Source organism: Sminthopsis crassicaudata, chromosome 1 (genome assembly GCF_048593235.1).
Source record: "Sminthopsis crassicaudata isolate SCR6 chromosome 1, ASM4859323v1, whole genome shotgun sequence".
Taxonomy (NCBI): domain Eukaryota; kingdom Metazoa; phylum Chordata; class Mammalia; order Dasyuromorphia; family Dasyuridae; genus Sminthopsis; species Sminthopsis crassicaudata.
The window spans coordinates 572,289,390-572,302,857 of record NC_133617.1 but is presented as its reverse complement, the minus strand read 5'-3'; the positions used below and the strand labels follow the sequence as shown (position 1 = coordinate 572,302,857).

Below are 13,468 nucleotides of genomic sequence, written 5' to 3'. Positions count from 1 at the left end.
AACTAAAAGAGAAGGCTGAGAGGCAAGGCAAAGGTAACTTGACAATTATATTCAAATACTTGGCAACTTCTCACATAGATAAAGGGATAAACTTAGTCTAATAATTGGTCACAGAGAGGACAAATAGGGTGGAAGTAGGAATTGTTTGATTCATTTCATTTGTATCCCCATCATTTAAAACAATACATGATAATACCAATTAAATATTTGTTGATTGATTGGAGTCTGATTTTAAGGTTTAAGGTTTTTTTAAGGTTTAAGGTTTGGTGACCATTTGTGGGAAGTATTTAGTAGGGATTTTTTTTTTTTTTTTTTCATATATGAATTGGATTAGATGGCTTCAGGAGTCTTCTTCCAGTTGAAATTCTATGATTCTTAGAAAATTGAGCATATTCTTAATACATCGATTGTCTCACAGACAAGGAACTATCATTTTAAAATTTCTACTAAACAATTAAGTCCTGTCAAGATGACGGTTAACCTGGTTTGAAATTTGATGGTATTTGTTGTTTTTAAGCATGCTATTTAATGCAAAAAGTGTTTATTTCAAATTATGATGTTTTAATCAGCATATGGAGAGAGGCTACTTAAATTGCAATTACAAATTAAATTTAAATTTAATTTCAATCAAATTAAATATTAGGTAAAAACTGAATTATATGATACTTTAAAAAAAAACAAAAAACTTTTTAAAGTTGCTGTTTCAGACTCCCTTAGAAAGTTGCACCAATATTGTTAGCTTCAGTGAATTGTGCATATCACTTCTATTTCCTGACATTTTAAAGCCACTGACAAGTGGCCATCCTTTCTTATCTTTTCTTTAAAGTGCAATTGGGAAGTACAAACCTAATAAGATGAAAACCTATCTGTAATTATTGACTACAAATGAAACAACAGCCAGCAATTTTCACATGGATTAAGGCAAAGGAAACACAAAGGTTCTTTGACCAGCTGAAGCCAAGCAAATAAAGATCATGACTTTCTTTGTCTTATCTTTGGAGCTTTTAACAATCCTTTAATAACTGTCATTTCCTCTCTTTCTCTCTTCCCCTACCATCTTCCTTTTTTCCCCTAGAATTTTTCTTTTCTTGTTTTGAATTCAAGTACTTTGAGAATCCTTCTCAGCACTTTGGACTTTTTAGAAGTTTTTCATTTTACACAATTCTTTGTCCTCAAGCTAGTGAATGATAAAGGCCAGTTCATAAAAGACTGGAATAGCTCATGCTACAGTTAACCCACTTTCTTGAACTGTGTGGAAAATTAAGTAATTTCCTTCCATCCAACCACAAAATATTTTTTTCTGGTTCCAGGTTTCCGAGTCTACAGAGGACTGTGCAGGATAATATTCTCTAATGTCTAGAATTGTTCATGGATAGTGAGTAAAAACAAAGCAAAGTAGTGTTCTTATGTTCTAATTTTTTAATTTCTAGCTATAATTAATTGTTACCATCCACAAATGATATCTGCCATGTTCATCTTCTGTTTTTAAATGAGCTATTTTATAAATCTACTTCATTATTATTTATTTTTTCCCTAATAATTATATTATATAAAAGTTATAATTTTATTTTAAGGTACCAGTAGATAAATTCACAGATTTATTATTCTATAACTCACCACATTACCTTTCCTTATATGTTATATAGTCAATAAATATCCAATGATAGTATTACTACTGATTCTTCAGAACTTTGTGATGGATATCTTTCATTGAGCTTGACTTGAAAAAGTACCTTGTGGGGAAAATTAACATAATCAACTAAGAGTTATATGCAATAAGAATTTAGTTTATCATAGTTTTGATTCAATTTCCCCCATCATGTCTTCATGAAAAAATTTGATGTAAATAAAATTTTAATCTAAGAAAAAATGCTAAATATCAATCTTTTTTGAAAAAGTATATATTTGAAAGCACATCTAAAGTATTTCATATAATATGCTGATTTGAATTATGCTTTACTGTATATTGTTAACTAATTAGACATAAGATAAATAATAGCCATTGGCCCTCAAATCAGCAAGATTTTATTCTCCTTTTTATGTACCCAACAAGAGTGTATTAATTTACAGAGATATAAAGAAGTACAAGACTGTGGCTTTAACTTTTAAGGAACTTGTAGGTTTGGGAAACAAAAGTAATCTACATGAAATAAAAAGAGAAAAATAAATTGGATAAATCAGAGTTAACTGCAATTAGCATAGTATTATTACTCTTATTCTCCTTTATGCTTTTTATTAGCTTGGATTTACCTAGGAGACTATAAGAACTTTGGCTGAAAGATTAGCAGTCCTATCATGAGAATAATGATGCATCTGCTAAAAACAGAATGGAACATCTAAATAAATCATTCTTTTGGTTATTGTAAAACATTGTAAAAAATATTGATTAACTCACTAATTAAGAAGACTTGGTGGGACTCAATAGGAATTTAAAAATGAAGAAAGCAGACTTGAGGATATCATGAATATAGCTTTGAAAATTTACAAAACAAATTAATGTCTTGTTTGTTAAATAAGTCATGTATTATGTTAATTACAGCTTTTTAAAATAGGCAATTAGGATAGATTTTATTATTCACAGAGCTTTTTAACAGATGTTCTTTCCAATGTCATCATGTGCCAATCAAATGGCTTCACATTCTCTCCTTTGGAAGGTTAAGATAGAAAATAGAACTTCGACATTCATCATGAAGTGACATAACTTTCCATTACAGTTGCTTGTTGTCTGACTCAAAAAAGGTACTAACCACATAAAAATAGACTTCATTCCCATTAACTGTGGAGAGAATTAACCATGGAGAACTTGACCAAGGAACTACCAGGAGCTATAACTCTCCATATTTGTCATAAAATGTTAGTAGAAAATAGGAAGAGAGAAAATACTTTTCCCTTCTTGACAAATAATTTAAAATGTATCCCCACATATATCATTGATTAGAGATAGTAAATGCCATAGAAGGAAGGAGAACAAAACAAAGCTTTAAATGAGTAAGCATGCTTGTTTTGTTTGTTTGTTTTTTTTGTTTGTTTTTTTTTACTTTTTTAAAAATTAATTTTATAATTATAATTTTTGACAGTATATATGCATGAGTAATTTTTTTTTTACAACATTATCCCTTGTATTCATTTTTCCAAATTTTCCCCTTCCTCTACTCCTTCCCCTAGATGACAGGCAAACCTATATATATTAAATGTGTTACAGTATATCCTAGATACAATCAATATATGTGTGTGGAACCAATTTTCTTGTTGCACGGTAAGAATTGGATTCCGAAGGTATAAGTAACCTGGGAAGAAAGACAGTAGTGCAACCAGTTTACATTCAATTCCCAGTGTTCCTTCTCTGGGTGTAGCTGTTTCTGTCCATCACTGATCAACTGGAAATGAATTAGATCTTCTTTATGTTGAAGATACCCACTTCCATCAGAATATATCTTCATACAGTATTGTTCTTGAAGTGTATAGTGATCTTCTGGTTCTGCTCATTTCACTCAGCATCAGTTCATGTAAGTCTCTCCAAACCTCTCTGTAGTCATCCTGTTGGTCATTTCTTATAGAGCAATAATATTCCATAACATTCATATACCACAATTTAACCAACCATTCTCTAATTGATGGGCATCCATTCATTTTCCAGTTTCTAGCCACTACAAAAAGGGCTGCCACAAACATTTTGGCATATACAGGTCCCTTTCCCCTCCTCAGTATTTCATTGAGGGTTTAAGTGGCTTGTCCTTGAGTAAGGGTCATGTCACACAGTTTCTTGCATTTCTATGACTTTGAGATCAGACAATGCTTCATCACACTCAGATGTCTTTCATTCCCTGTATTAATCGTTGTAATTCTCAGGTGATAAAATATCCAAATACTGTCCAGAGTCCCGTAAGACCTTTAAACAATAAATACTGAGGATGATATTATTATTAGCATGAAAAATATCTGAATTCCTAATTTCCTTTAGAAGACATTCCAAAATTATTTTCATAAAATGTGATGTAGTCATCAGCAGTAGGCTGGGTAATTTTACTGTGTATAATCAGTTCCTTTGGGAGAAAGCTTCTCACTGGTTTGGGTAGATCTCCAGTGACAAACTTAGGAAAGGGAAACATGGATGAAGACCTTATAGGACAAACAAGTAAAGATGTGTTGTCCACTTCATTGGATACAATAGCCAGATGGGTATCACAGACATATTGCAGTATTGCGGCATTTTAAAATTAATACAATATTTGAATTGCAGGATAACTGTGGACACAGGAGCATGTAACAGATTTAGTATGACATGATTTTTTTAAATTAATGCTATAGAACATAATTGGATTTTGTAGTTCTTTCAATAGTACATTATCAAATCTGTAGGTAGACTTAATTACCAATAACTCCCGTATTCCTTATAATACAGTTCCTCATTTCTCAAGGAGTAAATGTAATGAATAACAGATAATGAATAACTCATGATATTTAACTTTAGGTCTTTTTATTTTGGGGGGTTTCTAGTGACTACCCTATGAGGATGCATTTCAACAAGAAAAAGAAAAGAAGCTGAAACTTTTGAGGTACTATACCAGTGAAGCCATTATATAAGCCCTTTCCTTGAAAAATTGTTTGGAGTAGCTTTCCATCTTTAATATAAAGTTCTGGTAGAATTTTGCAGTCTTAAGAAGATACTGAAAATCTTATATTTTATTCATTTGCATAATGCCTAGAATCATCTAGCCCTTTTATAAATTACAAGAATGATAGACAAAAAAAAATTAGATATTTCCAAAAGTGAGGAATTAGAGCATACCAAAAACTCCAGGCTATTCAGCCTTCAGTTATTGAACACCCACAATGTCAGAATAGCAAACTGATAACTTTTGAAAAGTATGTCACCTCCATTCTCCCACTACCTTGTACTGTCCATTATTACCAAAGAACCTCCTTGCCTAGTTGAAATAGTCAAATAACATCATTTTCCTGGATAGATTCCCAGGATTTACCCCTTTTATTTATTAAAATATATAAATCTATAAATAGAGAGCTAACATCTCAGAAAGGAGATCAACTGGACAATCATAATCCTAGTGAGATTTCAACTGATCTGCCTTCTCTTTCTAAGCACATCTTACAAACTTTGTTTTTCCAAGGATATCTGTTCCTTTTCCTTTTTATTGTGGCTTATATACCTGCAGGAGTTTTTTTTTTTTAAATTTCCTCCAAAATGTGAGAATTCCTGCTTGGCAAACAAAAAGAACCATCCATGACCCATTTGGTATAGGAATTGAGATAGTACCTTTATATCACTTAAATTCCAAACTTTATGTCCTCTACCACTCACATATTCCTGCCCATTTCATCTATTTGTAAAGTTCTGTCTTCTTCAGTTACTCTATACCAGATGTCATTATTCCTAGGTAGAAGCATTTCCCATTTTCTTCCCAAGCTCTGGAACATATACCCCAGAATCTGTCAGAACCTTTTTCCCCCTACCTCTCTTCTCTTCAGAATCTTAAACTCTCTCTAAGGTGAAATTAAGGATAGCAGGAGATTAATTATCTCTGTCCCTCTAAGCTTCCCTATTAATTTCTGGAGCTCTCTGTCTCCAGCCAAGAATTCCTGCCAGGTGGACTCCTTTCCTTAACTTTTACACAAATTCCTCCTCTCTATGGTCTTTGCCTGCAGTTGATTAGATTTACTATACCTGAAACTAAATCTTTGCTGTTCTTTACATTCTGTGAATCCAAGTGACTGGGGCCTCTAGGTAGCTCCCAGCTGCACCCTCTCTAGGCTTCCTTGACCAACTTCTGGTCTCCCTGACAAAACTTTCGAACTTCCCTCCTCCACTCTGTCACTTGGTTATTGTCAGGACTATTAGCCCTGCTAATCCTGTCCAACTGTGGACCATTACACAAGCTCTTACCTGCCTTCCCAAGAATGCCAGAAGCCAGGCCTCACACCAGAAAGAGAAATAAGGGAAACCACCTCAGACCATTGTAGCCAAGCTGTTGCAAGCTTAGAGAAGGCACAGCTATACCATTCCAAACTGCATAAAATATGGGCCAGTTTGACAAATGTACACTATTGCTGCAAGCAACCTAAAAATGAGCTTACACACTTTTGTTGCCCATGTAAATGGGGAATGATAAAAGTTCCTTGCCAATGTACAGCCTAAGCTATATTCTTCGACTCACTCTCATCAAATAAACAGCAACAATAATAAAAACTTCATGATGGCACTTAGCTCCTTAACCCGAAGATATAGAGGAAGCAACGATATATATATATATAGTGACATAATTTATGAAAATGTCTCTTCCTTCTCCCCATTTCATAATTCCATAATTGCCTCAGTTGATTACAGTTGACCAGTGGGAATGAGTTTAAGAATATCTAGCCAGTCAGTGCCTTTTTTTTTTTTTTTCTTCCACTTTGAGGCAATTGGGGTTAAGTCACATAGCTAGTGAGAGTTAAGTGTCTGAGGTCACAGGTCCTCCTGACTTCAGGACTGGTGCTGTATCCACTAAGCCACTTAGCTGTCCCTCAGTCAGTGCTTTTAAAACCAAAATATCTTCCTTTCCACTTTATTTTCCCTATCAATTCAGATAGCTGATCACTTCAACTTCACTGATGATTTAGCAATTTCAGTAATAACATTGCATATCTGTTTTTTAACATGTGCAGTGGTTTGTACAGACCTTTGTCAAAGATCTTCCTTGAAACAATTTCCTCTCAGTTATTGAAACTAGCCTGATTTCTGTTTTGTTTTTGTTTTTGTTTTTGTTTTTGTTTTTGTTTTTCCCCATCAGTTGTTATTAGAATGACTTGCAGCTTTCCTTGGACACATTGTGGATGAATATATTAACACAATGAAATTCATTAAATAAAGAATGGTGGAATTAATTTTTGTGGTTAAGCACATAGATAAAATAGCTTAACATCAATTAATTTTTAAAAAAGAAATTAAAATTGGAAACTGGCCAACCTTGATCAATGAACTCAGCAGGATGGTAATTGAGCCCTCTCATTTTTTTCAGATAAGAAAGTTGAGTCTTAGGCAAGTCACGTAACAATCTAAGTTAGCTATTTAGATGGAAGAACTGGATTTGAATCTAAATTTCCTGGGTCCTGGTCAATGCTTTAATATTTATACCAACCTGAAAGTATAATAGAATGTTAAATAGAGTGGCCATTTTCTACTGCTGTCACTTTCCACCTTGCTTCAGGATTTATCAGTTTGTTATTTCTTACTATTTGTCAGCTTGATAAATTAAATTAATATTTTAAAAGCTAGTGGTAAGGAAACATTCACATTTTTAAAATACAGATAAAACTGTGACTTAAAATTGAAATGTTTCAAAACGGTAATATGACTCATTGTCCTCTTTTATCCAGCTTACATCTTTGTCATCTCCTCTCTTCCATTAATTCATGAAATGTGCATGTCTGCCTAGCCTTTTAAGTTTTGGAGTTGAACATTAAATGACTCCAAATGACTTTCATACTTTGCCTTATTGCTGTCATCCAAAGGGAAGACATTAGGTACATGTTCCATTCACCCCACCTTCCTTCTTAGACATGAGTATACTTGTTAAGCGTTTTGTTTTACATTTATTTAAGTCTTAGTGGAGATCAGAATTGTCTTGCTGAAGTCATAGTGATCCCAATTCTGAGACATATACAATGATTTCATCTTATACTTTTGTCTATGTTTTTGCACTTTCCCAGGAACCTTTAAAAAATATTTAGAGGAAGATCAAAATTGGAAAGACGACTGAATAAAAAAAATGAATAAATAGTATGAGGTAAAGAGGCAATGGGAACATTGTCAAAAGCAAAGTTTAATATGTAAAAGAGAAAGGAGGAAGCATAAAAAAAGGCAAAGAGACAATAGTCTATGAAGTCAAAATGTAATTCTTTTTCTGGGCTGATGATGTCTATTTTTAATTGCAAGAATTTAGGAAAGAGAGACTTTGTTCAGCAGACTTTTCCCTTAGAAACTTAATTAGGCAGATAGAAAAGTAACAGATTTACATAGCAACAGAATATAGCTATGCCAAGTTATCACATGCTAGATTCGGGCTAAGAAGCCTAACAGATCCTTGGCCCCACAGGATACTAATCCACTAATTTGCATTAAATGTCCTATATTTCAAAATTGTGCTTTAAACTAACATCTTAATTTTAAAAGTCTAAACAAAAGCTATTATTCAATGGTTTTCTCCATAATAAATCTTTTTTTAAGTCCACATATTCAATTAGATTTGGGTTAATGTTTAAATTTTTTAAAATCTTAGTTTTGCAATATTTCTTGACTCATTGATTTTAGTGGTTTTAATGTTTTATGGTTTGTTGTTAAAATGTTATGGGAATAAACTTGGAAGCCCCTGGATACTAAAGATGAAATAATTTGTTTTTGTGAAATATCAATTTAATAACTAAAACACTAATACTTTAAAAATTGAATTATGTTCAAACAGATTTTTTCATGATGAACTCCCTTAGGTAATATTTACATGAAATATTTTTCCCCTCCCCACTGGATATGAATCTAATAGAAACTGGCTCTTTAATTAAAATAGGTTAATTTAGGCTTCCTTATGCCATGTTTTCACTGAAGCTTTTTGTGCATTCGTATATTCTAGGACCTTTTGTTAATGTGATGAAATGTGTGGACCCTTTCACAACATGCCGATGTTTTGTTCAATAGTTTCAGTTGTGTCCAATTCTTCACAACCAAATTCGGGGTATTGATAGTATAGTGGTTGCTATTTTCCAGTTCATTTTACAAATGAGAAACTGAGGCAGATAGTGTTATGCGACTTGCCTAGTTTCGTACACCTAGTAAGTATTTTAGGCCAGATTTGCACCCAGAAAGACAAGTTTGACTTACACACAAGTCAGGACATCACCCATGATATTATTGGGGCCTATTCAAACAAGAAGGATTAACAGCAACAAAGAAGCTCGGCATTCTGTACACTGTAACACTGTCCCACTTAGCTATCCTTCTCAGAATAATTATTTCAAATGCATGAAATAAAAATATATAGGATTACAAAGAAAATTATTTTGAAATGCAATTATTAAAACATTTTTAAACATGCTCACTGGCCCTAAGCTAAGATTTCCTGATACAGTTCAACCTCTTGATTTGATTATAACTTGAAGATTTAGATGTGGATATGTATGTATATATATATATATATATATATGTATATATACATATATACATATATATATACATATATATATACCCACCCACAGGCATATATATATATGTATATATACATATGCACATAAATATGTGTGTGTATATATATGTATATATACATATACATATATATATATATATATATATATATATATATATATATATATATACACACAAACACATAGACATTTTCTTTTAATGGCAGTTAGCTCTAAGGTTATCATCTATCTAGTTGTTCTTCAGAATATTAGGAGAGAGTACTGCTCTCAAAATGAGCATAAATAAATCAGAAATTTAAATATGATTAAATATTTAGATGTAACTCTAAATGGGATAGAGAAGAAAAGACGAATATAAAATATTGGGAAAGAGGATCTGGTCTTTCTCATAAGCAGTAGCAGTGGAATACTTGGTTGCCATGGATTACTCTGTGGAATTGCTGTTTTAGGTAATCTCCTTCACAGATCTTCTGGACCTCCTAACTGTCAGAAACAAGTAATATAAGAGTGAAGCTCTTTCCAGAATCATTCAGCTTTGTCCACAATTGTTGGGAAATACCTTGAAATAATAAGAATGATTGCAAAGATGCTCTATTGTGCAACAAGTTCATTTTAAATGAGGATGTTTTTTGGTTCATTATAATAGACTTAGAAAATTAAAAATAATAAATTCACTTGGAAATCACCAAAATATTTTTTTCATTTCTGAATTGTATGAGTTTCATAGTTCCTTAGGTAATCCCTTTGGGCTGTGTTCAGATGAATTCTGCTTTTGGGTGGAGACATGGACACTGATCTCTTCTGATGTCACGCCACCCTCTTGGAATGCTACATCTGATTTTCAAAAGTTAAAAAACATGCTTTTTCACAGAAGCCAGTTATTACTCTATTTTTTCCCCAAAAAATTCATTTGAATCTGGACTAGAATTGTTAAGATCTCCCCTCCCCTTGGCATATTTCTCTAGAGAGTAGTCTGAGTGTTCCAACCCCTAATTCCAGATTAATAAGATAATATCCGTAGGAGGGTGAGGTTCTAGAAACAGAATATTCTGGCATAATAAATTTCTGACTGAAATCTAAATACATCCTTTGGGGCCAGTGGACATGAATAGGTCTGTCTGTATGAATGTCAGTTTCCTTTCTCAGCTAATCATAACTTATATCCAAAATATTTAAAAGATGCTTCTGTTCACAATCTATTATGTCTATCTGTCTATCTTCTTTATTTCTTCCATTGTGTAATTAATAGTGAAATATTACCCTGGATAAGTAACTCTCAAAGTATGATCCTCTAAGATGTCCATGGAATAATATCTTTTGCTATTCTTTATAAATAGGATTCCCTCTCCATTCTCAGGGGATATATTCTAGATGTCCCAGTAAATAGCCAAATCCATGAATACTGTGCTACATTGCCTAATTCACACTGAAGAAGTAACAGGTGCCAGAAGCATAAATCATTGACATGTGGAGACCTCCAAGGTTCCTAGTAGTGTCTCCTGAGTACAATTGCCCAATTGACCTGATTTTTTTTCTCCTTTCTAAAGTTTTCCTCTTGCCTCCTCTTCTTAATAAGGGTGGGCTAGTAGGAAAAGCAGTCCTTCCAAAGTTGCTGTGTGGATTAAATGAGATCATATTTGTAAAACACTTTGCAAACCATAAAGCAATATGTAAATATTATTTAAACATTATTATATTCTTTCTAATAATATTATATATTATTATGTTGCAGCTGTGACCTTATAATGAAGCCCTCCCAAAACTTGCCAAATTTGAGCATATAGGAAAAAATCCCTCAACCTCCATCCACCAGGTGTAGAAGAGATCACTTTGGGCATTTGACTTAACCTCTGTAGACCACAGTTTTATTAACTATGGATTGAGGGGGTTGGATTAGATGGTCTCTGAAGCTTCTTCCAACTCTGGATATTTAATCCTGAGAAATATATAGTTTGTTTTCTGGCAAGACCCATGCAAAAAATAAAAAAGGAGCTATACTGGACAAGAAATAATTTGTAACACAAACAGGAGCCAAAAACTGAGGGAAGAATATAGGAGACATATGCTTGAGATTGCAACAAAGGGATTAACTTGCCCCAAATATTAGAAATTATAAATTATGTAAGAAATATGCTAAAAATCTATAATTTTCTTAGGTATGAATTAATTTCCTCAAGGTCTTATTTATTCATCCTTAACACAAGTCAGTCTAGCTGACATTGTTAAAATTCTATGGAATTCATATATGGATGCCACTGGATTTTGCCTTGATCTTTTATAAGCTATGTCATGTTGCCTGCAGAAATAGTTACTCTATTTATCTTGCATGTGTGTGTGTGTATGCTTTCTGCTACAGCTGATATTGGCTCATTTGATTTGAGCATAACCTAATTGATACAATGTCTTCCCTCTGCAGTAAGCATTAGCACCTTTGATTTCACCTTCATCTGTTTCAGCATATCAGGATGTTTTTCCATTTACTAGTTACTTTGAATTGGCATATATTTCATTATTTTTATTGCTAACCATATAATTTTGTATTTCTTCTAATACTAAGTTCTTTAGTAGCATCATTCTAGTCTATTAAGTGACAAGCAGCAAGCATTGCCATTTGCAAAAACCAAATGTTTTAAATAAAACAGCTTGTATATGTCCATTGACTAAAGAATCCCCAAATCTAGCCCATTGCTTTACCAATGGGTTTAGTTACTCACTAGGGAGATCTCATTGAATAATTGCACTAAGTTCAGTGTGAAAACTGCCACAACTATATAATAAATCAGAAATGTTATTTTCACATATGGATAAAATCACATATTTCATTTCTTAAGTGAAAGCTAGTTATAGAATTTTAATAATAATAATAATAATAATAATAATAATAATAATAATAATAATAATATATCTAGTATTTATGTGCCAGTTAGATAAATCTTGCAAAACATTTTACATGTTATCTCATTTTAAAGGACCAAGAAAAACACCATTAAGTTTCTGTCATCTATTCTTTGTAAATAATCATTCTCGTATTTTCTAGTAGGTTAGAATCCAAGATCTATTCTTTCACTATTTATTTATTTTGGTGGGAGAGAGGAATGGCAGTTGGCATTAAGTGACTTGCCCAAGTTATCCAGTAAGTGTTTGAATCTGGATTTGAACTCAGATCTTCTTTTTCAGTATTTATCATAATGATAATTCATTACACATGTTAATCAGCCTTTCTTTGGACAATCTACCACCTCCTCCTTATAATATGATTTAAACTGCAAATGCAGAATCTTCCACTCAACCCTCAACTATAATTATTTTTACTTAAAGTTTGATGCTTTTGTTGGCTTTATTCTGGGTAATGATTTGAGGCCAGTAGTTTCACTTTATTCTAGTCTTGAATTTAAGGTCATCATGTTCTAATGGCTCAATAGACTTTACTAACAAGAACTCTACAAGTCATTGATACAATGTCTTCCCTCTGCAGTAAGCATTAGCACCTTTGATTTCACCTTCATCTGTTTCAGCATATCAGGATGTTTTTCCATTTACTAGTTACTTTGAATTGGCATATATTTCATTATTTTTATTGCTAACAATATAATTTTGTATTTCTTCTAATACTAAGTTCTTTAGTAGCATCATTCTAGTCTATTAAGTGACAAGCAGCAAGCATTGCCATTTGCAAAAACCAAATGTTTTAAATAATGACTTCCATTTTAAAAATATAGGTCTACTCATTTCTAAAATATATAGAGAATTGACTCAGATTTATAAGAGTTCAAGCCATTCTCCAATTGATAAATGACCAAAGGAAACGAACAGATAATTTTCAGGTGAAGAAATTGAAACTATTTCTAGTCATATGAAAAGATTCTCTAAATCACTGTTGATCAGAGAAATGAAAAGTAAGACAACTCTGAGGTACCACTGTGTACTTTTCAGATTGGCTAAGATGACAGGAAAAGATATTGATAAATGCTGAAGGGGACGTGGGAAAATTAAGATACTAATACATTGTTGGTGGAGTTGTGAACTGATTCAACCATTCTGGAGAGCAGTTTGGAACTGTGCCCAAAAGGCTATCAAAGTACCCTTTGATTCAGCAATGTTTCTGATGGGTTTGTAAACTAGAGATCTGAAAAGAGGGCAAAGGACCCACATGTGCAAAAATGTTTGTGGCAGCTCTTTTGGTAGTGGCAAGAAACTGGAAATTGAGTGGATATCCCTCAATTGGAGAATGGGTGAGTAAGTTATAGTGTATAAATGTAATGGAATATTATTGTTA

At 32.7% G+C, this 13,468-nt stretch overlaps 1 protein-coding gene across 9 annotated transcripts in view; it reads left to right on the top strand.

The window, feature by feature from the left end:
* XRCC4 (X-ray repair cross complementing 4) overlaps window positions 1-13,468 on the top strand; it is a 365,806-nt gene that overhangs the window by 289,598 nt on the left and 62,740 nt on the right. Inside the window, exon 8 of one of the 9 annotated variants that reach the window (XM_074282156.1) lies at window positions 1,311-1,466. The exons of the other annotated variants lie outside the window; for them this stretch is intronic. Coding sequence (XP_074138257.1) covers window positions 1,311-1,353 — 43 coding nt within the window. The 3' untranslated portion in view covers window positions 1,354-1,466. Of the gene's footprint in view, window positions 1-1,310; window positions 1,467-13,468 lie in introns of those variants that run through there. 9 annotated transcript variants of the gene reach the window in all.